This window comes from Priceomyces carsonii, assembly GCF_900007245.1.
Source record: "Priceomyces carsonii strain CBS4050 genome assembly, scaffold: Debaryomyces_carsonii_scaffold_6, whole genome shotgun sequence".
Lineage (NCBI taxonomy): Eukaryota > Fungi > Ascomycota > Pichiomycetes > Serinales > Debaryomycetaceae > Priceomyces > Priceomyces carsonii.
In genome coordinates this window covers 30,660-56,391 of record NW_026946679.1, presented here as the reverse complement: position 1 = coordinate 56,391, position 25,732 = coordinate 30,660, and the positions used below count along the sequence as shown (strand labels likewise).

General features: G+C 35.2%; 12 protein-coding genes across 12 annotated transcripts; 5 read left to right on the top strand and 7 right to left on the bottom strand.

The window, feature by feature from the left end:
* Nucleotides 1-322: 322 nt before the first annotated feature.
* PRCAT00005074001 (Zn(II)2Cys6 transcription factor) lies at nt 323-2,977 on the top strand (the record flags this gene model as incomplete). The annotated part of the gene is made up of 1 exon (XM_062955119.1): nt 323-2,977. One exon carries the CDS (start codon nt 323-325, stop codon nt 2,975-2,977), a length of 2,655 nt encoding a protein of 884 aa, XP_062811755.1.
* Nucleotides 2,978-3,456: 479 nt separating this feature from the next.
* Nucleotides 3,457-4,986, top strand: PRCAT00005073001 (uncharacterized protein; the record flags this gene model as incomplete). The annotated part of the gene is made up of 1 exon (XM_062955118.1): nt 3,457-4,986. One exon carries the CDS (start codon nt 3,457-3,459, stop codon nt 4,984-4,986), a length of 1,530 nt encoding a protein of 509 aa, XP_062811754.1.
* Nucleotides 4,987-5,247: 261 nt separating this feature from the next.
* Nucleotides 5,248-6,996, bottom strand: PRCAT00005072001 (uncharacterized protein; the record flags this gene model as incomplete). The annotated part of the gene is made up of 1 exon (XM_062955117.1): nt 5,248-6,996. One exon carries the CDS (start codon nt 6,994-6,996, stop codon nt 5,248-5,250), a length of 1,749 nt encoding a protein of 582 aa, XP_062811753.1.
* Nucleotides 6,997-8,045: 1,049 nt separating this feature from the next.
* PRCAT00005071001 (uncharacterized protein) lies at nt 8,046-9,638 on the bottom strand (the record flags this gene model as incomplete). Its single annotated transcript, XM_062955116.1, has 1 exon — nt 8,046-9,638. One exon carries the CDS (start codon nt 9,636-9,638, stop codon nt 8,046-8,048), a length of 1,593 nt encoding a protein of 530 aa, XP_062811752.1.
* Nucleotides 9,639-9,904: 266 nt separating this feature from the next.
* Nucleotides 9,905-10,798, top strand: PRCAT00005070001 (N-acyl homoserine lactonase family protein; the record flags this gene model as incomplete). The annotated part of the gene is made up of 1 exon (XM_062955115.1): nt 9,905-10,798. One exon carries the CDS (start codon nt 9,905-9,907, stop codon nt 10,796-10,798), a length of 894 nt encoding a protein of 297 aa, XP_062811751.1.
* A 166-nt stretch (nt 10,799-10,964) lies between these two features.
* On the bottom strand, nt 10,965-11,462 carry PRCAT00005069001 (OsmC family protein; the record flags this gene model as incomplete). The annotated part of the gene is made up of 1 exon (XM_062955114.1): nt 10,965-11,462. A coding segment is annotated over one exon (498 nt), but the record flags the coding sequence as incomplete, so codon positions are not given.
* A 1,243-nt stretch (nt 11,463-12,705) lies between these two features.
* On the bottom strand, nt 12,706-14,337 carry PRCAT00005068001 (uncharacterized protein; the record flags this gene model as incomplete). Its single annotated transcript, XM_062955113.1, has 1 exon — nt 12,706-14,337. The coding sequence occupies one exon, from the start codon at nt 14,335-14,337 to the stop codon at nt 12,706-12,708; it is 1,632 nt and encodes a 543-aa protein (XP_062811749.1).
* A 3,830-nt stretch (nt 14,338-18,167) lies between these two features.
* On the top strand, nt 18,168-18,503 carry PRCAT00005066001 (uncharacterized protein; the record flags this gene model as incomplete). The annotated part of the gene is made up of 1 exon (XM_062955112.1): nt 18,168-18,503. The coding sequence occupies one exon, from the start codon at nt 18,168-18,170 to the stop codon at nt 18,501-18,503; it is 336 nt and encodes a 111-aa protein (XP_062811748.1).
* Nucleotides 18,504-19,371: 868 nt separating this feature from the next.
* PRCAT00005065001 (class I SAM-dependent methyltransferase) lies at nt 19,372-20,184 on the bottom strand (the record flags this gene model as incomplete). The annotated part of the gene is made up of 1 exon (XM_062955111.1): nt 19,372-20,184. The coding sequence occupies one exon, from the start codon at nt 20,182-20,184 to the stop codon at nt 19,372-19,374; it is 813 nt and encodes a 270-aa protein (XP_062811747.1).
* Nucleotides 20,185-21,289: 1,105 nt separating this feature from the next.
* On the bottom strand, nt 21,290-23,344 carry PRCAT00005064001 (sodium:solute symporter family protein; the record flags this gene model as incomplete). Its single annotated transcript, XM_062955110.1, has 1 exon — nt 21,290-23,344. The coding sequence occupies one exon, from the start codon at nt 23,342-23,344 to the stop codon at nt 21,290-21,292; it is 2,055 nt and encodes a 684-aa protein (XP_062811746.1).
* A 341-nt stretch (nt 23,345-23,685) lies between these two features.
* Nucleotides 23,686-24,942, bottom strand: PRCAT00005063001 (uncharacterized protein; the record flags this gene model as incomplete). The annotated part of the gene is made up of 1 exon (XM_062955108.1): nt 23,686-24,942. One exon carries the CDS (start codon nt 24,940-24,942, stop codon nt 23,686-23,688), a length of 1,257 nt encoding a protein of 418 aa, XP_062811745.1.
* A 272-nt stretch (nt 24,943-25,214) lies between these two features.
* On the top strand, nt 25,215-25,703 carry PRCAT00005062001 (beta-class carbonic anhydrase; the record flags this gene model as incomplete). The annotated part of the gene is made up of 1 exon (XM_062955107.1): nt 25,215-25,703. One exon carries the CDS (start codon nt 25,215-25,217, stop codon nt 25,701-25,703), a length of 489 nt encoding a protein of 162 aa, XP_062811744.1.
* Between the last annotated feature and the right edge of the window lie 29 nt (nt 25,704-25,732).

Below are 25,732 nucleotides of genomic sequence, written 5' to 3'. Positions count from 1 at the left end.
ATTCTACTACTTTTCAGGAATTTTTTGTAGCCTAAAACTAACCCAGTCTATGAGTCTTCAAAAGAATGGATAGTGAGGATGTATCTAAAATAATAAATAAAAAAAAATTATAAAATCACGTGAAAAACTTGAAATTGTAGTCAAAAATTCGAGCCACACTGGCAAGGCAAAAAATACACTTCTTAGGAAACAGCATGTTAAACACTAGCTATTTAATATATTTGATGGGCTGCACATATTCAAGTCCTTGATTAGAGGCTTATTATCGAAAACAGAGTGATTAACCTCAAGAAGCTGAGAATTATCCGTGTCGAACAAGGAGATGGCTGCTCTTAATAAAGAAGCTCAAAAGAAACATAAGGCTAGACTGGAAAGACAACAGAGTAATGGCCTGAGGCTTTCAGCTTGTGATCGATGTAGAAGACGGAAAATCAAATGTGATCAGAGATTTCCTAAATGCTCAAAGTGTGAGAGCGCAAACGTGGAATGTTATGCATTGGATTCCTTAACGGGAAGAAAAATTGCAAGATCCTATATTTTTCATTTAGAATACAAGATTGGTATTCTTGAAAACATTATGAAGCTGAACAATTTGAAGATTGAAGATCATATCAAGTCTCCGCTCGAGTATAAAGTCCCAAATGCTGCTTTCAATAATGATAAGGAGACGCTTCTTGCTATTGTTTCAGAAGACGATGATTCTCTGAATGAATCGAAAGATGACTTAATCTTATTTAATATGAGAAACCCGGAATCATCTAGAAATCGTCTTGTGAAGATACAAAGGAAGCCCTTTAACTTCTTGATGACAGTCAGACGAGATCCGGCAAACAATATCAGTTCTAAAATGTCAGGGTTATCTGGACTCAAAAATTTTGACTGGAGAAAGTTTTATTTCGAAAATGAAAAGCTGAATAAGGTAGAATCAGAGATGCGTAACTATTTCGGGGATCTTTATATTGAACTTATACATAAAGACCCTTCTGTTGATGAGATTTCAAAAGCGAAAAGCCTTATATCTCGAATTGGCTTAAAACGGGGCTTATCTTATTCCAGAGAAACCCTTGAGTCATTAGATGATGTTTTAGTCAAAGTTAGACTCATTTTACCAACTAAAAATGTTTTGCTTGCTCTTGTTGCCATTTTTTTCAAAAATATTTATCCATTTTTTCCACTTCTTGACGAGACCAGTTTTCGAAATGATTTGAACCGAATTGTGAAATTTGACGAAAAAGGCAACCCTTTGACTCCAGTTCCGGAAGATTGGCTAGATTACGCTTTTTTATCTTTAATGTTGATTCTTTTAAGATTGAGTTATATTTCTGTATTCAATAATGCTGATCTTAATAACGACGAAATTTTTGAAGCCTCACGGACGATAGGAACAATTATACAAAATCCAATACCTCTTGAATCCATAGAATTATCAAAGCTTTGTTTAAGGAAATATGACTTGGTCTCGATTTTTAATTTGAAAATTTTTCAAGCTGTTGTTTTCATGAAGATTTATAAATGTCATGCACCAGAGGACTGTGAAGTGTCAGATTTACCTCAAAGTCAAATATATCATGAAATACTTATCTCAATGGCAGAATCATTAGAACTTAATAGAGACCCAGATATACTTGAAATCGACGATGAGAAAGAGAAACATTTGAGAAGAAAATTGTGGTATTTTTTAGTTTGGAGTGATATGGAAGACTCCATCGTGTATGGTACTCCAGTAGCAACGTTTAGTGAAAAATTCAACACAAAAAGTCCTATTTTTGAAACTGAACTCACTGTATCCAATATTTGGAATGTTTCTTTAGAAACATCTATAATGGCCAATTTCAGGAATCTTTCTCCAATAACGAGCTTACTTCACAGTGTGGTAGAGAAGGTATTTAAGGTGAGTCCCTCATTAGGAATATCGGATTTAGTGTCCTTAGTTTCGAAACTTGAAGCCCTAGTTGAAAAAAATTTTGAAAGTTTGGAAGATTATTTTACAAAAGAAGACTCACAATTTTCCTTTCAAAAGATAATTCGGTTTAAGTTACACTTATATTGCAAAACCTTCCTACTGTATATTAATTACTGCATTGCTCTTTCCTACGAGTTTTCCCGTTCTACTAATTTGCATCACTTTTTTCTAAAAAAACTGTTGGACATACTATATCTGGATTTGTCAATAATAAATGCTGAGATTTTTACGCGCGCTAAAAGCGCTTTTGGTTCTCAGTTCACTTTGATAATCACGCCTGTGATTCAAATCGCTTCTAGATATCTGTGTCTTATAAATTCTATAATGTCCATTAGAATATCGAGCTCCATACACTTATTAAAAAATGAGAATTTCAAAAAGAAAGCGCAGTTTCAGTATTCGGTCAATAGAAACTTAGACTTGCTAGACGAGGCATTAAACAGCATCAAAATTCATTCTGCTCATGAAGTCATTTTTAACTCTTTGATGAGTAAGAGGTACTATTCCAGTTGGAAATGTAAGAAGAACTTCAGGTTAATTTTTGAAAATGGACTCAATCCAGAATTGTACAACGACGAATCATGTAATAAAAAAGTTGTTCTAAAGCTTTTTTGGAATGATCTTGAGGACATGTTGAGTATTTGGAATAGTTCGATTCCGTTGAAGAAGAAACTAATAGATAAATATATGAGCAAATTTTATCATCAGTGTAAAGGGATTTTGCCAGACCAATTGAATGAAAAGAGAACCGAGGAGAATTCAATTGATACAAGCTACCTAAATGATCTTCACAGCGATAGTTTTTGGTTTCAGTTGGAGAGAATCAAGGAAATCGATATTAAAAGACAATATTTAAGCCCTTGCGGTTCCAAGGACAAAGCTGGTTCAGCCTCACTGCAAGAGAGTTCATATGTTTCCGTGTCTAATTTTGACTCTAACCTTGGGGATTTATCATACTTTGAAATGTTATGGGAACATTCCTCAGAGGCTTACTTTACAGCATTTCAAGGTTAATATAGAAAAAAATAGGTATATATTGCTAGAAGACCTAAGTATTCATATAGTTACAAATTCAAACTTTAAATTATAAGAAAGTTCAATTTATGACTTTAATCGGTCGATATGCAATACTGCGAGAAGTGAGTACACGTCAATTTCGCAACATCATGACGCATGGCGGAAAATCCCGTCCTCTAAAGCATCTTTTTCCATCGTCCTTCATCAAGCTTACCAAAAGCCAACAAAACAATTGACCCACTGAATATTCCTGAGCTCCTCTGGCTTAATTAGGTCAAAGTGGACAGCAACTGCAGGTGTTTATCACGTTGAACTGATAAAGCTGGTTCTCTGATATAATGACTTATATGCAGGTGATAAAACTGTGACTTTGACGCTATAGAATCTTACGAATATAAATACGTGAACACAGCTGATTATTTTCACCTCTTAATGATAATTGATTATCAAGAGTAAAAGATAGAAACCAGAGACAAATGTCCGAAAATTTGAGGAATTACAGTGCTGAATTAGTGGAGAAACCTAATATTATTATATTTATGCCCGATCAACTAAGATATGATGCCATAGGGACTTTCGGAAACAATGCTATACATACTCCTAACATTGATAGTTTGGCTAGAAATGGAACTAAATTTACCAATTGCTACTTACAACATTCAGTTTGTTCTCAAAGTAGGGCTTCAATTGTTACATCAAAATATCCTCATTCTACTGGTCATAGAGGATTAAAAACTTATCTTAAGCCTTGGGAGGACAATTTTTTCAAAACTTTGAAGCAAAACGGATATTATGTTTCTAGTGTTGGTTCAAGGGGAGACATATTCTCTAAGGGTGCAACTGAATTAAGTAGCGATGAATATGGTTTCTTTAAAAATCCCGAATTTGGTTACTTGCAGGTTTGGGAAGCGATGCTAAAAAAAAAAGAAAGTCATGTTAATGATGAGACAGACTGGGGAAGGCTATATTACACTGGGTCCAGAGGAGATGAGGCTGTTTATGATTTTGATGAGGCTGTAATTCAGACCGCAGAAAAGTGGCTTGATACAACAGGTAAAACTTTGAAAAAACCTTGGGTATTATTTTTACCCTTAATTTTTCCACATTGTCCATTTGGAGTGGAAGAGCCTTACTTTTCGATGTATAAAGAAAAAAGCTTACCAAAGCCGTTGAACTATAAACTGAAAACAGGACATGAGCCACTCTATATGCAAAAATTACGTACGTTGCATGGTCTAGAGACATTAAGCGATGAAGTTTGGAATGAGGTCATTGCTACATATTATGGTATGATAAGTAGAATTGACGATCAGCTAGGACGAATCCTCTCTAAAGTTGATGACTCAAATACTGTCAAGTTTTTTTTTACAGATCACGGTGAATATTTGGGCGATCATTCTTTGATCGAAAAATGGCCTGCTGGAGTTTCCGAACAATTAGTTCATGAACCTCTTATAATTTCGGGCCCCGGAATTCCTAAAGGAAAAATTGTTGATTCCTTTGCAGAAATGGTAGATCTAGGACCTACAATTTTTGAGCTTACTGGATTGAATACTCGGCCGTATCCTCACAATGGAAAATCTTTGTTACCTATAATTTATGATAAAGTAGAAACTCACAGGAATGAAGTATTTTCAGAGGGAGGGTTTTTGTTTTCTGAAGAGAGCATTATCGAGTATGCTCCATATCCTTATGACATCAAGGCTAATTTGCAGCACACTGATACCAATACAGTGGGAAGGGTTGTGGCCATTAGAAATGAGGAATACACATTTGTGTTAAGATTGTATGAAAAAAATGAGTTATACTCAAGAAGATATGATTTACAAGAAGCTCACAATTTAATTGATGATCCAAAATACCAAGACACGATCAAAGACTTTGAAAGTAAACTCTTACGTTGGTTTTTTGAAACCAGTGACCACGCACCAAATGAATCTGATCCTAGGCAAGTGGAAGTAGATTTGCCCGTTCCAGGATCACTTGTGCCTTTGAAAACTAGTTAGTAAAATATTATCTCCATGTTTGTATTGTCTGTCCGTAATTCTCGCGTATTTCGTGATTTAGAGTCCACTTAAAATATGCTCTATGTTAAATATTCTTCTAAAGAACTGAAGAGTCCAATCGTTTGAAAGTTTTTGATATTTAATATCCGCTACAGCAAATTACCAAGCACAAGGTAATCACCGAAACTTAGTTTATTTAAAGAAATTTAATACCTACGTACCAGAACAATTTATTTATAACAATTATAATGTAAATAACTATCAATGTGGAAATAAAAAATCAATTCTCTTATTACCATCCAACCGATGCTTTTCGAGATATGCTAACTTCTCCTCTGCCAGTAAAACATTCCATTTCTTTGTCTTTTGCCTATTTCTAAAAATATAATAAGCTTTAGCAAACAAGAAGAAAAATGAGCCTGTGCTTACGATCCCTATTAGATTTCGATTTCCTCTCTCATAATAAGGTGCATCGTCAGATCTGTATAGGTTTGCCCCGAGAATATATGCAAGCTGGACTCCAATATTAGATATAGGTGAGGCTATTGTGCGCGCTCTTACAGAATAAGCCACGCTGCAACACCAGCTCACCACTATGGGCTGCGGATTCGGGAATCCTATAATGAAAAACATCATTACGTATTGAGCCCATGGGCTGAGTTTATGAGCACAAGTATACTCAATAACAATAAATATCAACATCCAAATTTGAGAAAAGAAACCTATGATACCTCTTTCATTAAAATAATCCGACAAAAATGCCCACAACAAAAATGTAAAAGCACCAAAAGCTTGTATAGGAATATTCAAAGCATTTATCACCGTGGTAGAAAACCCTAATCTTTTTAAGTTGATTGATTGATAAGCCGTAGTGGGATAGACACCAATATCGAAAAAAAATGAGACGATATAAAGTGGCCACAAATCGAAATCCGTCAACGTTTTTAAAAACTGCCTAAACGAAATACCTTCCCGATTTGACATATCTGATTTGGTAGGGTCGTCTCTCAATAATCTGTTTACAATAATTTTTTCCTCTTTTTCAGTTAGATAACCCTGTTTGAGCCACTTTTTTTTTGTTTGCGATGGCCCTGGAACCATTAAAAAATAAGCTGCAATTCCAACTGTTAACGAAACAATCGCATCAAATAAAAATAGCCAACTCCAAGGACGTACTCCATATAAGTCAATTTTCAAGAAACCGATGGCCAACAATGATGATAGAATGGATGCGTAATTGTTCGTTAACCAAAAGATCGCTAACCTAGTACTAAGTTCTTCCCTTGTATAAAACATGTTTATATAGGCAACTGCATCGGCAATAAATCCACTCTGGAAAGCACCCAAAAGAAATCTTATAGCAAGAAAAGAGTTTCTAGAATTGACCCAGAATTGACCACCAGCAAGTATCAGCCATAAGATAATTTGTATTGGGATCCATTTATCGGGCCCGAATCGCTTTCCCAATAATTGAGAAGGTATTTCTCCCAAAATAAATGCTACGACTTGTAAAGTATTACCTAAATTATAGTCATCGTCACTTATGTTAGTATCTTCTAGAAAGCCGCCTGCAATTGCTTGACCCAAATTACCCCTATCTAAATCTAAAGCAAAAAACATCAAGCTAACGACAGTAAGAATCTTCAAGTCAACTTTAAGAACAGCTTTCCGTTCTTCTCCTACTGTCCAGCGAAAGTAAGGATCAAATCTAGTAAAATTCTCATACTTGGGAGGAGGATAGTATTTTTTAGCGACTTGTGGGTCAGGGTCTTCAAAAACTGATAAACGAGTAGCAATTGAATTTTTGTCTTTTGGCACTTTGTCTCTTTTAAATAGTTTTTTTAATGAAAACGACTCAGCATCAACATTGAACGGTTTTACTAACTTGTCTATGTCATCAGGAAAATATTCTTCGGAGCCTACGCTTTCGTTTTCAAATGAAACATTTGAGTTCTCGGTATGAACCTCACCAATGGTGGCATGAGCCTCTTTCTCTTCATGGCTAGCCATGTCTTTCTATATTGTTGCAAACTTTTAAGCCAATCATTCTTCCGTGATATATTTATACTAGCTAGTTTTCATAATTAATTCTTCGTTTTTGGTCTGATGATTTTGCAAAAGTCATCTTCTCCAGCGGAATGTTCCGTCTCCACAATTTTGATAGCCGCAAGACTAATGAATTAAATCGTAAAAGTGATGAGATTGCGTGCTTAAAAAGCTGTGTAAAAACATTCATCCTGCATATTTCTCCTAAGTTAAAAATGAATTCTAAGACTCTCGAATACATATCAGATTATGGTGAGAGAAAGGTTGGAAATTGCTACAGCGGGGACCCATGATGAACCCTCTTCTTCCAGATCCTCTCCAGAAGCTCTTCTTTGCGTTTAAATTGATAATAGCGGCTAAGGAGAGTCGGAAATGAAAAAGTACGAGTCTTTCATTCAATCTATCCACTTCTTAACTCTCACTTCCTTAATAAATCTAGATCAGAAACCAATCGTTCAATGATAAGCAAGAACTCTCTGCATTACCATCTTTTCTTCTTTGTCTTTAAATCTTCAAGAGTGAGCTAAAGTTTTTTTAAATCAGGAATTAGCGTTTTGAACACTCAAATGTAGAGATGCGGTTCATACGCTACTTTAGTTAAATTTTCATAATATACGGATAAAAGAGGACACAATGCCCACTCAAGAGTTGAATTGCTATATAACTAGATAAAATAAATAAAAACGGTCTTTTTTACTAAGATAATTAACAGAACGTTTGACCAGTGAACTTGCTAGCTGAAGAAAATACACAACACTTCCAATAGTAAATTCCAAAAAATCCTCTTAACAATATGTCTGGAATTACCTTATTATGATGGTCGCCCAATGAAGTTGTCCATTTTCTTACTAGTAAAATTCTTGAAGGAGTTAAGCAAGATTGAAATTGAGTTGGAATGTCTTTCAGACAAGTTAGCATCAAAATGGGTCTAACTCCTGTTTAAAAAGTTTGGGCGAAGAGGATTTCCAGACAATTGAAAATGCACCGACTACGTGTGAAATGTTAATGCATTGTCAAAAATTCACATTAGCTTTATAATTATAAGCTTCAATCCCATTGGGTGTGTTTCGTTTGGGACCTTTGAACCATTTTCTGGCACTTATTAAATACCAAAATATTGCAATAGATATTGATCCCCAATAACAAACGACTGTCCAATTCATATTTGAGTACTCCAAATTTGGGCCTCGATTAGCAGGAAAGCACAATATGACCAACATCAAAGAAACAAAAAAAATTGCATAGAATCCAACAAAAGGTGAATACTTGCCCAAATTCCAGGGACCTTTAGAAAATGAGTTCCTTTTAACAGTATTTCTTAAAACTACTGGTAAAATAAAAGCAACGTAAGCAGCAGATGCGCCTAATGAAAATATTGCGCCTATTGCAACTTCATTGAACAATAGCAAGCATAGAAGTATCCCAACAATGTAATTAGCCCAAACAGATCTCACAGGTGTCTTCGTTACAGGGCTCACCTTACCCAAGAAGTCAGAAAAAGGAAAACATCCATCTCTAGCATATGAGAAGAAGACTCTGCTTGCTGTTAAGGAGCATGAGCAACCCATAAAGAACGTGGAAATGGCACTTAATGAGACTAATGCTAATGCCGCTTTTTTACTAACAACCTGATCGCAGTATGCAGCAAAAGGGAAGCCGGAAGACACCACCGAAGGTAAATCAATCAAAGTATAAGAAATTACGATTAAGAATAAAAACCCCATGGCACTTCCTACGGTTGTGCTAGTAACAATAGCCCTAGGCACAGCAATATCGGCATTTGAACATTCTTCAGATAAATGAAAAGCGCCATCAAATCCAGCCTGAGCCCAAATGGTACAAAGGAAAGACATGAGCATTGCAATACCATTTGGCCAATCTGTCATGTTCAGGAAATCAGACCAGACCTGATGATTTGAGTTGAACCTTGGACTTTCTCTTTTGTTTCCTGCCAAAAGAGTGATGCATACTATAAAATAAGAGGCAATTTGAATTCCGGTAGTAACCAAGTTAAAATGAGCCAAGTATTTTGTCGGCAAAGATGCTACTATTGACAGCAAAGTCATAAGCATTAAAGTCAATAAATAAATTTGCCACTTTGTTGCAGAAAAGGATGGCTGGTTGATTGTAACCAACCCAAAGATCATTTGAGCTAAGGAATAATTAACACTAGGGGCCCACGTTACTTGTCCTAACCAGTTACTCCAACCAGTCACCCAAGAAAGAAATGGACCCCATCCTTTGGGTGATAACATGAAAGCTGAATAATACAACCCTCCGCTAGTAGGTGTACTTGAAGCTAACTCTGCCATTGATAAGGAAATTGAGATAACTCCAGATGCAGCAATTAACCATCCCCAAGTTATTCCAGGTAGGCCAATATACCCAATACCATATATCAAAGAAGATTCGATAGACGGGAGAATTCCAATAACTGAAAAAGCAATAGCAAATGTAGAAACAAAATTCAATTCTCTTTTAAACTCTTGATTGTATCCTAAGCCCACTAGTTTTTTTTCATCGTTGTCAAGCAGATCATCGTCAGTGGGAGCTGTAGATAAAAAATTGCTTAATGTTTCGACTTTCAACTTAGCTGCAGAAGACATCCCAGGTAGTACTTTCCAGTGTTTTCTTGCATCTCTTGAAATTTTGTCTGTTCCATTTTATTCCATAGTATAATAAATAACTGTTGACAAATATGGCTTAAAGCTAGAGCCACAGTTTATGATCCGATGAGCAGTTTTATAAAAGAGATTCTTCAAGAAGATAAAACAAATAATGGCTTGTAGGCACCTAGATGGCATGTTGAAGAATAACTACAATAAAATATAGTATTATTAATATAAATTCTTTCTTGGCTCCGAAGATAAAAATGTCTACAAATTATATTAAAGATGAAGAATCTGTGATTCAGAGACTCGTATCGAACATGGCTCCTCACGGGACCAAAGTATACCTCGTCACTTTAGGGGAATTAGAAGCCGATGCTTCTTGGTTTTTGGAAGGAGCAAATTCCCAAACTAAAAGCCAATATGATCAAGGCATAGTTCCGTCTCATAAAAGAGTTCGACTTCAGATGTATTCTGTTCTTATAGATCATCCCAATGAGGGTCTCATATTGTACGAAGTGGGCCCAGGTAAGGCAGGGTGGAAAGAAAAATGGGGAGATCAAATATTGGATAACTTTTGTGCTCCTGAAGAGGGACAGGGTCAATCATTGGATATTGCACTAAATTCTCTCGGGTATGATATAAAAGAAGTCAAGCATGTTATTATTGGTCACCTTCATATTGATCATGCTGGGGGGTTGGAGTTTTTTGCTGATACAGAAACACAGATTTGGGTTCATGAAATCGAGCTTAAACATGCTTTTTGGGGAGTGGCTACGAAAAGCGAACTCGGTTCATATTTGCCTTACTATCTCTATTTAAATTTAAATTGGAACACTTTTCCTGACGAAACTCTTGACTTGTTTCCTGGTTTGACTCTTCATTTGGCGGGAGGTCACACTCCAGGACTAACTATTCTAGAAGTCAACCTAGAGAGAGATGGAACATTTATCTTCACATCAGACCACGCTATTATTAAAGAAAACTATGAGAATGGTGGTCATAAACAAGGCTGGTTAATGAGAGATCATGTTGCTTGGTATAACTCCACCCAAAGAATTAGAAGACTACAAAGGTTAACCAACGCAACAGTTGTATTTGGTCACGATTTACTGACTGTGAAAACTCTTTTGGAAGAGAAATTTTATTTTAGTTAGTCATGGTCAGCACTATTTATTATAATTTTCAGGATAACTTAATGTCCGTAATATTGTCGCTGGTTGATCTCTTAACAAGAACCCTGCTACTTAGTTGATTAGAGTTTTTGATTAAATTCTGATTGTTAATAATTTAAGAACAAAAAAAAAAAGAAAAAAAAAAAATACTCACGTATAGAGGACATATCTTCTCGACTTCCTGATGCAAACTTCTTAATACTTCATCATTCTCATTCGACTCAATATGGACAGTATAATTTAAATCTTCGATACCGGGAACTTTGTTCTCAAAACCTTTCATCCCATTTCTCAAATCTAATGACCCGGAAGCTTCTACGCTTAATGAAACTAGAGATATTCTTTTCATTCCAGCAACCACTAAATACATATGTGAAATACAAGCAGTTAAGGATCCGAGTAACATTTCAGGGGCTGAAGCTCCTAAGTTGTAACCGCACCACTCTTTTGGGCTATCTGCAAGAATTTGGTGATTTCTTATTTTAATTCTTCTAATACCACTTCTACCCTCGACGTCGGTCTCTACTTTAAGCACTTTCTTGGTTTCTTGGGAACTGCTGTAGGACAAGATCTCATCATAATAAGATCTCATTGCAGGTCCTTTAACTTTGAGAAACCCCTCTAAGTTCTGAAGATCGTTTGACATATTTTTCGTAAATTAAAAGTTTTCAAACATTAAAAATTCTCTCAGTTCTACTTTTATTCTTTTCTGACGCCACATATGTGAGGCGAAGACGCGCAATTTTTGGAAAGGTTTTTGCAACTTGATATCATTTGAGAAGAGAGGTAGCATAATAAAATTAAAAATCACGTGCCAGATAGTACCTTCAGTGAAGAAACAAGTACAATAATGTAGAGCTATCACTATCAACTTTTGTTTTGTTAATAGAGCAGCGAATAGTTATTAATAATTAAAAAATGAAAGAAAACAGTAATTGCCGAATAGGATGCTGTTCTCGACTTTCACCTTATGCCTAAAGATATAGAGTAAGATCACTCAGTGATTCAGCTATTTAAAACAACTCTTTTCTGCATTCTAACAATATGCTTATCATCATCAGAGCCTCACTGTACTACTCAAACTAGCTTATGAATTGAGGGATATTGAAGCTCAACGAAAGCACCAGTTTCATAAATGAAGTATATTCACATATCGATTTTTATGATATAATTGATTAATACTTATGAAGAATAAATGACCACATATCTCTGCAAACACTTTATTCATAGAATTAAAAAAATCCAGTTTGAATAATTGAGAGAATTTGAAATTCATTGAAAGAAGTTGAAAACCTGAAATAAAAAATTTCTAAAGGATTTGAAGAATATGATGAATATTACAAAGGAATATATTTTCCTTTTTTTCTGCTAGTTTTAGATTTTTTTTAAACAATTAAAGGGGTATGAGTTTTCTAGATTCCTTTTTTATAAGGTGCCTGACAAGTCATCCGAGTGATATTTTTACTACAAATTAATAGCAAATCTGCTGTAGAATTAGGTAAACTCTTGCAATTTTTAATAACCCGGAATTATCGAATTTTTTTATAGAATGAAGTTATGTGCTAGATTTCTATCAAGCTGAAAGATGTTTTCTTCAGGTTTCCTGAGAAGAATTGAAGAACATAAGTAAATCATTATTAAAGTTGATCAAAACCAATCTCCAAAGTCGCTTCAATGAACTGCATTTAATTTACTATAGCAGTTCCAGCCTACAGAAAACAATTTTTTCTTTAACTTGGAACCGAGCCGTAAATTCGGCTTCCTTGCTGAAATCATTTGAAAGTCAAGTTCAGTTTGCAAATTCAAAAGGAATGCATATGATGCTTTCTTACTTACTGCGAACAATTAGAGAGCATAAATCTAATAAATTTCCAGAACCTAGCAATTATCTAGATCTTTGAATCTTCAACACGTAAAAACTTTTTTAGCCAGACTTTAATATCGATAATCGTTCCTTCAAACACTCCTCGATCATCTATCTCTACGGCGTTGTCGTCGTAGATCATTCTTCCATTATCGAGATCTATTCTCTTCAATGGAATTAACAAGGGCCCTTTTAAATATACCTTGGCCCCTATATAAAGTACAATCATGATAACAATTGAAATATAATTTGCAAAAAAGTTTTTTGCAGACGATTGATCATCCCATGGCCATACCGCTAAATAAAACTCAATTATGATGATTAAAATACACCAAAAAAGACCGTACCAAGCAGTATAAGGTACAAGATTAGTTTTCCATGGTAGATCTTCGATCTTTCTTCCTTGGGCCTTCCATGCTTTTCTGAACCTGATGTTAACTATAAAAATAACAGACCACAACAAGAGAGCAACTAAAGAAGAAAGATTCAGGAACCAACCAAACACAACAGCACCGCTATTACTGAGATTTATAAAAGCAAGACCTCCACTCAACATTCCGCTAAATAAATAGCCAACATAAGGAACCCCTCTTTTATTTACCCTACTGAAAATTTTAGGTGCCATTTTTAAATGAACTAATCCTAGTAATATACGAGGACACCCATAAAATGTAGCACTGCATGATGAGAAAACTGAAATTAAAATAATTGCATTCATTACATGCGCTAAACCTGGAATCCCAGCACTTTTAAAAGCAATAACAAAGGGAGAAGCATTGACACCCGAACCGCCCAAAAGCTGACTGTTGTTTGGGTCAATGACAATGGTCACAACAAAAGCTCCAAGAATATAAAAAAGGGCAATTCGAAGCCATATAGATTTCACTGCAATAGGAACTGACTTTAATGGTGATTTACACTCTGCAGCAACTAATGCCACTATTTCTATACCTGCCAATGAAAAAACGCAAGTCGCTAGAACTGTAAGAAAACCTTTAAAACCATTATGATTGAACGGTTGAGATTTCCAATATTGGAACCCAATAGGGTCACCTTTAGGCGCCGCTCCTGCACTAATTATAATCATAACTATCACTGCAATGAAAACCCAAAAAAACTTGATCCCAGACATAAGAGATTCGGCCTCAGCAAAAATATGAACAGTCAATATATGCATAAAAATTAAAGTGACAAAAAAAACTGAAATCCAAACTCCAGGATTGATTTTGGGGGCCCAAAAACTCATAACAGTGGCCATTCCAACTAATTCGTTAGATGCTCCTATCATGTTTCCCCACCAATGCATCCATCCAACAACTAGTGCGACAGAAGGGTCTATGAATTGAGTGGTCCACCTTGGAAAGGCAGAAGGAACTGGATACATAGTTGCTAGCTCTCCTATTGACAAGTTTAGTACCCAAGCTACACTACCTGTGATAATATAACCAATAAACAACCCAACTGGCCCTCCTTTATGTAAAGAAGACCCAGATCCTAGCCACAAGCCCATTCCGACTGCTGAGCCTATAGATATCATAAAGAGATGTCTAGAAGTCATCATCTTCTTAAGGTCTCTATTATCCAAAGGCACCTCATACTCAAGAACTTCTAACTCTTTTTGCAAAGGCTTGAGGGATGAATGTTCGCTTTCCCCCATTTTTTATTGTTCTAGTAAATATTTTAGTTGACAATTCTACTGTACTCGAATCATTTAAATAGTTGAAAATATGTTCTGCATTTAGAAAGCCACATTATTAAGAATCAGCTTTGTTGACGATATTTCAAAAATCGCCGTGCAGTATTCCTAGTGCGTTGAATACCGAAATATATTAGACAAACGTTATTTGTCTACAAACTTTTTTGCATTAGACGTTTACTTATTTGACGTTTTAAGGTATTCGATGGCTAAATTCTGCTAAGTTTTGTTTTAATATGAAGTGAATGTTATATCAGAAAGCGCATTAAGCGAGTCAATACATGAAGTGGTTTTAGAGGTGAACTATGTTACAAGCACTTAAATTAGGTAAGGCTTATTTAAAAAGGAAGTTTTAGGTGCCAAAATCTTGAATTCATTGTATCATTTTATTAAACTTCTAGCTAAAAGAAAAAATCGTTAGATTACATTTCTGATAGGAAAGGAGCTCTTGATCCCATACTCCGCTACCATTATGAGGGAAATAACAAGCACATACAATTCAATATAGTCATGTAAAAATTTGATGTCTATATATTTTACTTTTAAGGACACTTTTGAATCTGGGATTTACTAGATCTGAAAGATGTCATCAAGTGAAAACTTCAAATTTTTGCATGCACTATTCTTAAACAATTGTTATGTGCACATAAAAGATAAATTCGCAGCCTTTTTAGGTGTAAACTATAGGTGTCGAGAAGGTTACCGAAAAGATCACTTCTATGGCTTGACTTTCATCGCTATACAAGGGCCTAATTAAGAGATTTTTTGGGCTCACTTGCTAGCCAACCTTTGTAAAAATTAGTAGTAGATTATGATCTCAATATTCTATGTAAACTTTTTGCTAATTTTATTAAGCTCACTAAAGGTAAAGGCCACCAAAAATAGAATTACTATGGGGGCAATTATTAAATCAATACAATATGATCTTTTCTTGCACTAATCGCTATTCTTTTGAAGATGATATAGATTTTAATAAGTGATGTCAAAGGAATGGTTTTGTAGACGTACTACAAATCATGATGAGGTCAAGTATTGAAATACTAAATGGGCACGAAAGGTTACTAAACATTGTCAGTCGAATTCCTAATAAATGAGGTTTTACTTTATTACATAAATGTTCAAATTTTCAAATCAAAGATCAAATGGTTTACTGGAATCAATAGAAGCTCCTGAAAGCTATTTGGTCTTTCAGATGTTAACATTAGTATTAAACATTGATATAACAACTTGTTAATTTATTCCTAAATTTATTTTCTTGATAATAATCCAACTGCTCGACTCAAAAGGAAATAGCTCCGAAGTTTATTGGACCTAGCTTAGGTTCGATTTGCCTTAAGTTTTATGACCAGATAGGTGAAGATAAAATTTAAAGTAACTTATTTATTCCTAACGTGTAAAACATTTTAATTTATTGATAATGTAAAGTCCCTAAAAAACGGTATCGAGAAATACAAGCCATTATATCTGTAGCTCATTCAACACTAAAAAGGATTTTCTATAGCATTCAAGGCCGAGATATGTCTTCAATTTAACTTAAACTTTGTTCAAAATTCTTATGGTGAACTCTTTACAAACCATTCTTTGTTGGTATAATGAAGATGCATGATTTTGCAAATAATTTGGAGCTCTCCAGCCTTGTAAATATTTTTAATTTCATCGGTTTTGGTGAACTTAATCCTAAGTTCAATTACAATCCATTCTCGTCACTTTTAAAGGAAGACAAATAGGAGTTAATCTATACTTAACTATCCTCAAATAAGAAGCAAAATGTCTATGTACAATTTCAATATTTTTTAATAATTCAAAGACAAGAAAATTTCCTCTATTCAAGGAGAGAGCATTATCTATCTTTATACGGATGAGTTTATCTTTTGGTTTTCTTGACTATTGTGCTACTGATAAAACTGACATTAAGAAATAGGGAAATTCATTGATCATTAAGATTTCTTGTCAGATTAATACCTTAAATGAAAAAGTTTTGATTAAGATTTTCAAATAAATAAATCGTAGCTTCAAAAATTGTGGTCAAGATCCAAAAGTTACATTTTTCCTGATTTGTGCTTTCTAAACCAAGAGATTGAATCCAGATAATAGCTGAAATCTTTTTAACTATAGTTATCTGACCGTGAACGAGGAGCCTTTTGAAAGCTTTTTATTTGCACTAGAGATAATTATGATAGACATATTTAGAACAGATTTCAATGTGATATTAATGCGTTTTATATTTACGTTTCAAATAAAGCAAGAGTCAGCTTATCAGTCTGCATGAGATAGCTCTCTCAATTATGAGGAAAAGAATTGTATTTATAGGCTACATTTAGGAGTACAGTGACAGTATTGTAAATCATTGATAACATGAGCTTAATTCATTTTGGAACCAAGAAGAGATTTCTCCAGAATTACATTATGATCAACAAGACGAAATGGGATACATGGTTATTTAAATAAGCTTCTTTTTAAGGGTCCGTATAGGCCCCAAGTGTCTTTTTGTCTTAGGCTCCGTTCATACAATTATCACCATGAATAAGCAGGGCAGTTTTACAGAGTTTTGCGATACTTTTGACAGCTTGATAGTCAAAATGATCTCTGACACTCATGACAGCATAGCGGTTTTTATAATTCTTAAAAGCCCAAGGACAATACCAAGACCAAAAAACTGCACCTGGTAAATGATCCGGTTGAACATTTGGATCCGCTGCCTTTTTATAGACAAAAGGTTGCTAGATAACCTCACCAGTTGTTCCATAAACTTCTTGAGGCTGCCTTGCTCTCCCATCCCGTACCCTGAAAAAACGCCTCCCTTGGTTTGGGGGTTGGCATTTTCATGGTCGTAATATCTGAATCTGGTTCCAATTAACGCCGGTGCAAATCATGTAAATGTCGGCTTCATGAACACGGTAAAAGCCGGACACAAGTGCCACACCAACAATTCTATCATTATAAGAAGCAATATCCAAATATTCAGCTCCACCTTGGAAAATTACAATAAGAAAGATATTAATTTAGTCGATATCGCCTCTCAGGATATAATAGTCGATTCCGACTATGGAATTCTGATTATTCATAGTAGGATTTTCCAATAGTCTTAATTTCCCAGAGCTTTCGCTAACAGAGCGTGGGACAAAACTCAAGCGGCAAATATGCTTGGTTTGGTTTGTAGAAGGAGTAGCACATTGAATTGATGCTTGTTCTATAATAAAGGAATCGGGTCCACTTAATCTACCAGGTATGTTAGACACATTATTTGGATGTTCCTATGTGCTAGCAACAGTCTGTGCGAAGAGTAAGAAAGAAACTCTTCCAGTAGTATTTCTTCCAAAATTGCATAATAATATTACTCTATGAAAGTATGTTGCTTATAGCTATTGCTAATAAAATTTCTTGTAGATTTTTTGGGTTAACTTTTTTTATATTTTTTCTTATATCGCCATAGATACGGTTTATGACCTTGATATTTTGCTGTATTATATTTGGCAAAGTGTATCTTGAGGACCATGAAGCTAACTTGAATAATTAATTTTTTAAATTATACGGCTTATTCCCTTTACTACGTAATCTTTATGTATGTAGTTGATCGAAGTGTTCATGACCAGAAAGCAGCACTGAGCTTGTTGATCCCAATCAGCTGCGGCTTATAACCAATAATGTTTTTGTGTTTTCTTTTTTTTTTTTGTTGTATTTAACCAAAGTGTGCTCTGGATGACTCACTATCAAGCCAAATATGACTCCTTTGCAAATCTATCTATATAATTCTTGGAAAAAAGGTATACAAGAACTATCGACTATGGGATATGTCTATTATTGATAATCTTAAGGGCCTTACAATATCTGAGTTAGCCCAGATATTGTTGCTGCGAATTAATAGAGGACAGTCAAAGATCGAAGAAAATGAGTACATTAAGCTAGTCATAAGAACACACTGCTGTCTGATATTTGACGAAATAGGTATAGCCGTACTTAAGCTAAAGTCTGACACAGTAGTCACAATTGATGACGTTATAATGATTCTCAATCTTGATGACATGCATGGAAATTGTGATACAAATACGGAAGTGTATGAAGTAGTACCTTTCAGTTGTAGCGAAAATCTTGAAAGAATGTTACAGGAAATCAAAAATGACAGCTAATAGTAATAAATAAATACTGCTGTCTAAAGGAAGGATCCACACTCTTAAAGTATCTAACGAGTAGGATAAGAGATGGTGTGATAACTTAAATTTACAATGAATTATGCATAATTCAAAGTTTATTAGTTTGAAGTACCAGATTTATATTTAGGGTCACAACCTCATTGCTTAAAGTTCAATTTTTCATTGGTCCTCAATTTCAACTATTTAAAATTATAGATTTTTCAGTAAATTTTGAAATTTCGTAGCCGTGAGGGCCAAGAATAGCATGCGTTACTACTTCATTTTGCCTTATTTGTTCTTGCTTGATCTATTGAAGCTGAAATAAGCTAGAGTAGCAATAAAAGGTAAATTCACAAACTATCCTCTTCAATGATCTCTCCGAAAATCTGTGTAGTCTATTTTTAGTGTTAATATATATTGAAAACTCAATAAAAGGTGAAAAAAAATTAGCGATTCATTTAGCACTATATTTCATCTCAGTTCTTGTATTAAATTTTTGAGCTCAATATTGCTCTTTTTTCAACGCTAATAAATTGAAGGAGAGCTCTATTTCGTGAGTAACGTTTCCACTAAGATAGTCGCTCGAAATTAGTTTATTTGAAATTGTTCATTGGTTCTTTTGATAATTACCCTTGTCTATTTGTATATCACATTGCCATTAAGGTGGAAGAACTGCAAAATGAGAAACTTTGTTTATTAAATGATCAAAAGCAAGATCTGAGATAAGATATAATGCTAAATAATTTGTGACGCGGTCCTTGATACCGCCTCAATTTGTTCAAAATTATATCTTGTGTTGTTACAATTTCTCCATTAATGATCTTGAGAATTAGAAATAGCTCGCTTAGAGGAAGTTTCTATTCTCTCACGGTTTCTTGATCGCAACAACTGATAACAACGTGATCAGCTGTGGAATAAATTTCCTTTTCATTTCATTGAATTCTGCCACTATATTTGCCTTTGATTCCTCTTTCTGCTTTTCGTTTAAAGATGAAAACATTGGGCTTATGTCTCCTTTCTCAAAGAGATACTCAATATCAGAATCACGAGAGTAAGGTAGCTTGACGGAATATGACCAACAATAGAGAACTTCAAACCCATTAGATTGTAACAAATTTATCATTTTATCTCTATTTCCTAATTCAAACACATCCTTTGGAAAACGTGGATGATATCCTACTTTCTTAAAGTTTCTCAAGAATAGATCCATAATATCATCAACTCCCACAGGTACTGTTAACCCTATTCTTCCATTAGATTTCAAAACCCTCCACGCTTCAGCGAGAAACTTGCTTGGATCTGACATAATGTGAATGCACATAGTACTAACGTAAACATCAGCACATTCATCATTGACAAAAGCCAAATCTTGAGCATCTCCGAGACAGAATTTATGATCTATTTTCTTGTTGATACCATTTAAGTTTTTTTTCCTTTCTTCTGCTAGTTCAATCATGGACAGAGATACGTCTACAGATATGATCGACCTCGTTTTCTTTAGATTACTGAGTAAATGTACAGTATAAATACCAGTCCCGCTTCCGACTTCAATTATATCTTTAGCATCTCCAATATCAACCATTATACCTAATGAAATGCACGAAGCAAAGTAGTACGGTTCCAAAGTCTCTTGATAATGAAGTGTACGGTTATTATTCCAAAATTCTTCGGTATCCATTTTGCTTAAGTTAAAATGTATTATATTTGGTATGTATGTCGACAACTGAGTTTTTAACTAGAAATAACACGTATTTATATACCTTATACGATATATAATGAAATTTGAGCAATGCAAATCCTAAAGCGTTTAAAATGTACCATAGTGGTTATGTATGTAACATAGGGGAAAAGGAGTGCGAAGAGTATCTAAAAATATGTGAGAACTAAACTTTCTAGTCGAAAATAAATTTCCTATGTTTCTTTGTGGTAATGGTTATATGAACAGAGTAAGAGTAAAACTCGACTTACTTTTTAAAATGTCACTATATGTTACGTGTATAGATTCAAAATTAAGTTCTGATAGGTAAGGCGATTTAATATTTGTTAAATGGAACTGGACGTGTTGAAGATTTGAGTCCTACTTCGTAGCTCCTCATCGCCAGACAACCTATCTTTTTTCATACTTCTTGAATGCGTTCTCTAGTCTTGTCTTACAAATTTATACATCAAGGCATGAAAAGGTCTTGAATAGGTCTTGGATAGTAAAAAAATTCTTTTGAGAAGGAAGGGATGCCTCGGACTGTTACTACGGATTAAAATATAAAACCTTAGGGGACACATTTGAAGTCGTCGTAATGAACTCTGAGCCAACGTATTTCCCAGAAGGGTTTGCTTTAAATAAAGACAGTTCTCTTATGATTCAGAGTCTTTTTTTAATAAAATTTTTTTAAGAAAGATGCAGATCTCATTTTTCTGTCATTTATGTTGATATTTCAGAGTTCTTATGCACCAAAGAACTTGATATATCTAACTATAGTATATTTCGCTTTCTTTGCAGTTGAATCAGCTACGGTGACTTCCGTTGAACACAACTTCGGCAGAAGATTTTATTTGTTGGAGACTCTCTCTGGTCTGGTGTTCGATGTTTTGAAATCAAAAAGATTGGTTTTTCAACAAACAAGACCATGCTAGGATAATCCAGCTAATCAAAAACTATAATGTAATATCTAGATCTTCAAACAGAAATTTTTCAAAGCGAATTTTATTACTTTAAAGAGATTTATACTCATACATAGACCCAGATTATAATAGTAGTACGTATTGTAGTATGAGTATATATTGAATTATACGTGGTCTCTTAAAGAGTCATAACTCTCTACCTTGTTAATTACATCAACTTTTCGTTCAATGTGTGAAGAAACCTCACTGCTAATATCAGGAATCAGTTTCTTTCCCGTCAAATCTCTGAGAATAAATTTAAAAAACAAAAACACTTCTCTTCTTGATTCGATTATAGGAAATAAGATGATTGTACCACCCGCCATGAAAGCAAATATAAATGTAATAGCAACCCAACCAGTGAAGAAAGCTTTAGAAAAAATGTAGCTTGAGCCATACATAGGAATTGGCCAGAGAATACAAAGAGAAATGACAATAAAACACGATGAAGCAAGTGCCCAGTTTCTTCTTTGCTTCAATACTTTTGTAAATTCTATGTTCTCAATCTCTTGTTCTTCTTGATTTGATTTTATTTCAGAGTTGCCTTCGCTAAACCCTGAATCGTCAACTTGCTTCAAATTTTTTAAAAGCTCAAAGTTATAGTTTTCTGGTTTGATAAAAGTGATTAAAGGAGTCAAGATGATTGGGGCTGTAAGAGCCAACATGTTTCCAGCAACCGTGGGATAAAAATCGCTCAAAGAGTCAATAGTAACGAAACCTGACCTATGATAAGCCACTCCTATCCAAGTACTAATAGAAGCTGCAGAAGAAATTATGGGAACCAATGCAACAGCATACTTTGACTGTTTTTTCCAAAACAAGGTACACGCAGAGGGTATTACAGCACCATCAATTAAAATACCAATTGCAGTAACGATAAATGAAACTGAAAACCCAGCATGGCAAAAGCCAATTGCTGTAGAAGCAACGATAATTAGGAAGGTGACAACCAAAATATGCGAAACGATTATCAATTGTTTTCCAGTAGCTTTGGGATTGATATAGCCTCTGTATATATCATAAGTGATTAATGAAGTGACAGCAACAGTTTCAGAACTTAGGGCACTTGTAACAGCCTGAAATAAAGCCAAGAGAATAGCCACAACCCCACCCTTTCCCATGATAGTATAAGCAAGAAACGGCATGACAAGTGAGTCATTAATCTGATCCTCACTTAATGGTTCTGGGTATGTGGGAAAAGAAGCCGTTAGCTCCAAGGCTCTAGTCCCTAGTCCATATGTTATCGATAAACAAAATGGGATTGTGAACCAGCATAAACCTCCAAGGGTGTAACCTAAATACGTTGATTTAGGGTGAGCTGCGATAGCTTTTTGAAATAGTTGAGAATCAACAGTCGCTGAAAACCCACCCCCCAAAAAGATTAGACCAACCATACCTCCCATAACACTTCTCATTGTTAGATATGAACCACCAGCGTTTTGATCAACAGGAGCCTTTTCAGCTGCTTCCACTAGCAAATCATAAATTTTTCCAGGTGACCCTCCAACGTTCCCCGTTGCGTACAACACAAATAGAGAAATCAAAGTTATAATATATATGATAGACGTGTGAACCCATTCTGTTAAGAAAGTTGCTTTCAAGCCACCGAAGAGTGTATATATGGCCACGCCTATCGGAAAAAGGAAGCAAGTTGCCTCTTGCGACATGCCTGTAACAACCCCAAAAATTTGAGCAGCACCAACCAAGAGATTAACAGAGATAAAATATTGGTAAATCAAAGAATAAAACGATAAAATTAGATGACCCCAAGGGCCATATCTTGCTTTGACTACTTCCAAGAATGTGTGAGCATTTGGTGCTTTTGCTTTCAATTCTATTGCTGCAATTGAAAAGAAAAAAATTTGGCAGCAGCATCCTGCACTATACCAGAAAGCAGCAGACACTCCGTATAAGTATGTGAATGTCGATGAAGTTAACAATGTAGCTGATAAAGTCCACGAAGAAACAACCGAGCTCGCGATAAGTCCTGCTTTGACTGACCTTTTCGCTGTTAAATACATTTCTGAATCCTGAACCTCCTGGAAATACTTCTTTAAGAAAAACGATAATAAAGACATAAAGGCAGCAAAGGCTCCTCCTAAACCAATCACAATGCCGTACCCAGTTCCTTCGTCAAACAACGGAAATAAGTCATTCAGATTATCGGTGGTAGATGTCATCGTTTGAATTTTTCGGATGTAATATCTTTCAAGAACATTTTTGTTGGAACTATGGTCTTTAATACTTTATCAAAAAATTAATGGTGGAGTTTTCCCGAATTTTATTAGTTATACCGTCTCACGAATATTTAAAAAAAAAAAAAAAAAACAATTTCTCCACAGCGTTCTGTCCCTATTTAATAACGTAAGTAATATAGCGACTGTGGCTCTCCCTATTAAATCTCTGTTGTGGCTGATATTCTATTGCAATATTTTCAATATAAGTTTATCGTTTGCGAAAATTATAAGATTTGGGATCAAGAGCATAATTTATTTTGTCTATATTCTTATACACTCGTATCCTAGGTATACCAAGAAGGGGTTGGAATTTCATGAAGCAAAAAAAATGAACCAACTTCGCGTTTTTTATACGCCAATGGATCGTGAAGAGAATGAACTCTAACGTTTCTCCAAAACCTATCTAAAGCAAATGTTGTCAAAGCCGATCTTGCACCAGTAATTTCAAAAATCTTTGAAGTCACCTCCAACGCAACTTCCGCTGCAACGACCTTACTAGCGGCAACCTTAACTGCAATTTCACCTCTAATTTGTTCATTCAAATGTGTTCTATCATCATGTAATGCATAAGAAACAGACTTCGCAGTTTTATAAATCAAAGCCTCGGCAGCAAATAGCTTGGATGCTAAATTTCCATAAGTTTCTCTAATGTACCATTCGTCTGTTGCTTTTTCTTTGTTGTCACCGCCATAGGGCCAGGGTCTTGTATGGTTTCTTGTATAGTCTGCTGCTTGATCAAGAGCACCATATCCTACTCCGGTATGGACGGCAGCAAACTGAAGCTGAACTGGAGGTAATATAAATGAAGAATAAGGATCATCGACAACTTTAATACCACCAGAAGAGTAACCTAAAGCGTCATCCCATTTTACTCTCACATTTTCGATTACAACTCCACCTGACTCAGTCAAACGTTGCCCAATTGCATTCCAATCGTGCAAAAATTTCAAACCAGGATGTGAACTAGAAACAAAAGCAAACACATGACCCCCGTCTGGCAAAACACCTTCCAAAATCATATAGTCAGCTACAACAGACCCTGTGCTAAAGAACTTTCTTCCATTCAACACAATTTCATCGTTTTCTGGTGTGGCAATCATGTCTCGGTTCCTTGGATTAACAGCTCCACCAATATAAGCGTTCTCCTGAGTGAATATTCTAATCCATTTCCTTCTTTGTTCTTCAGTTCCGAAATAAAAAGGTGACCAAAACCATGAGTAATGGTTGCCTAGTAAATGACCAATGCTGCTATCAGCTTTTGATATCTCCATGACAATTCTATATGTAAGCTCCCATTTCTCTCCAGAGCCACCGTATTCTTTTGGTCCCAACAAATTAATAAAACCAGCTACTTTGAGCAATTCAATTTCCAAAAAAGGTGTCTGCCCTTTGCGATCCCTTTCAACGGCATCAACTTTCAAGATTTTTGCAATCTCTTTGGCCCTGGAAATCCACCCTTCTTCTGAGTCAGGTTTGGAACTGTTTTTCCATTCTTTGATTGCTTGCTCTCTGAGCTCTTCAGCCTCCCTAACGTTACTCATAAATTTTTCGAAAATATACTAATATCAGCTTGCTGAAGAATACAGAAGAATCGTGATTCTTCTTATACTTATAGTGGAGTCAGTCAACTGTGGATCTTTCAGACATACTTTCCGGAGTGTATACAATTTCCACTATTCTGGGGTATTGCCGCAAATCAATCAGTATGGCTCGCTGTGTAAAGTCATCAGTCTATATATAAAAGTCTAAGTCATCATTCCTTATCGATTGCTGGTCATTATACAACTAGAAAAATATTTTTACTAGTCTGAAAATGTCAACTGCTGCTCAATTTGAAAAGGATAACCGAAAGTATGTTTCTCTGTTTAATAAAGGAGAATTACCGCTACCTCCGAGTCGTGAGGTGGCTGTTGTTGTTTGCATGGATGCCAGAATTGATCCTGCCAAAGCTTTAAACCTTGAAGAAGGGCAAGCCCACGTTATTAGAAATGCAGGGGGGAGAGCTTCGGATGCTTTGCGCAGTGTAATCATCTCGCAAAGATTACTTGGAACGAGGGAACTTGTTGTTATTCATCACACTGACTGCGGGATGTTGACTTTCACTGATGATCAGTTGCGACAAAAACTAAAAGAGGAGACTGGACTGCTTGTAGATGATATTGCGTTTTTATCTTTCAGTGACTTAAAACAGAGCGTTAGAGAGGATGTCGAGTATTTCCAAAAAAATCCCCTAGTCTTGGATGTTCCTGTTACGGGCTTCATTTATGACGTACATAGTGGTAAGATAGAGAAAGTTGAGTGAGATATAATACATTTTCCTATAAGTAACAC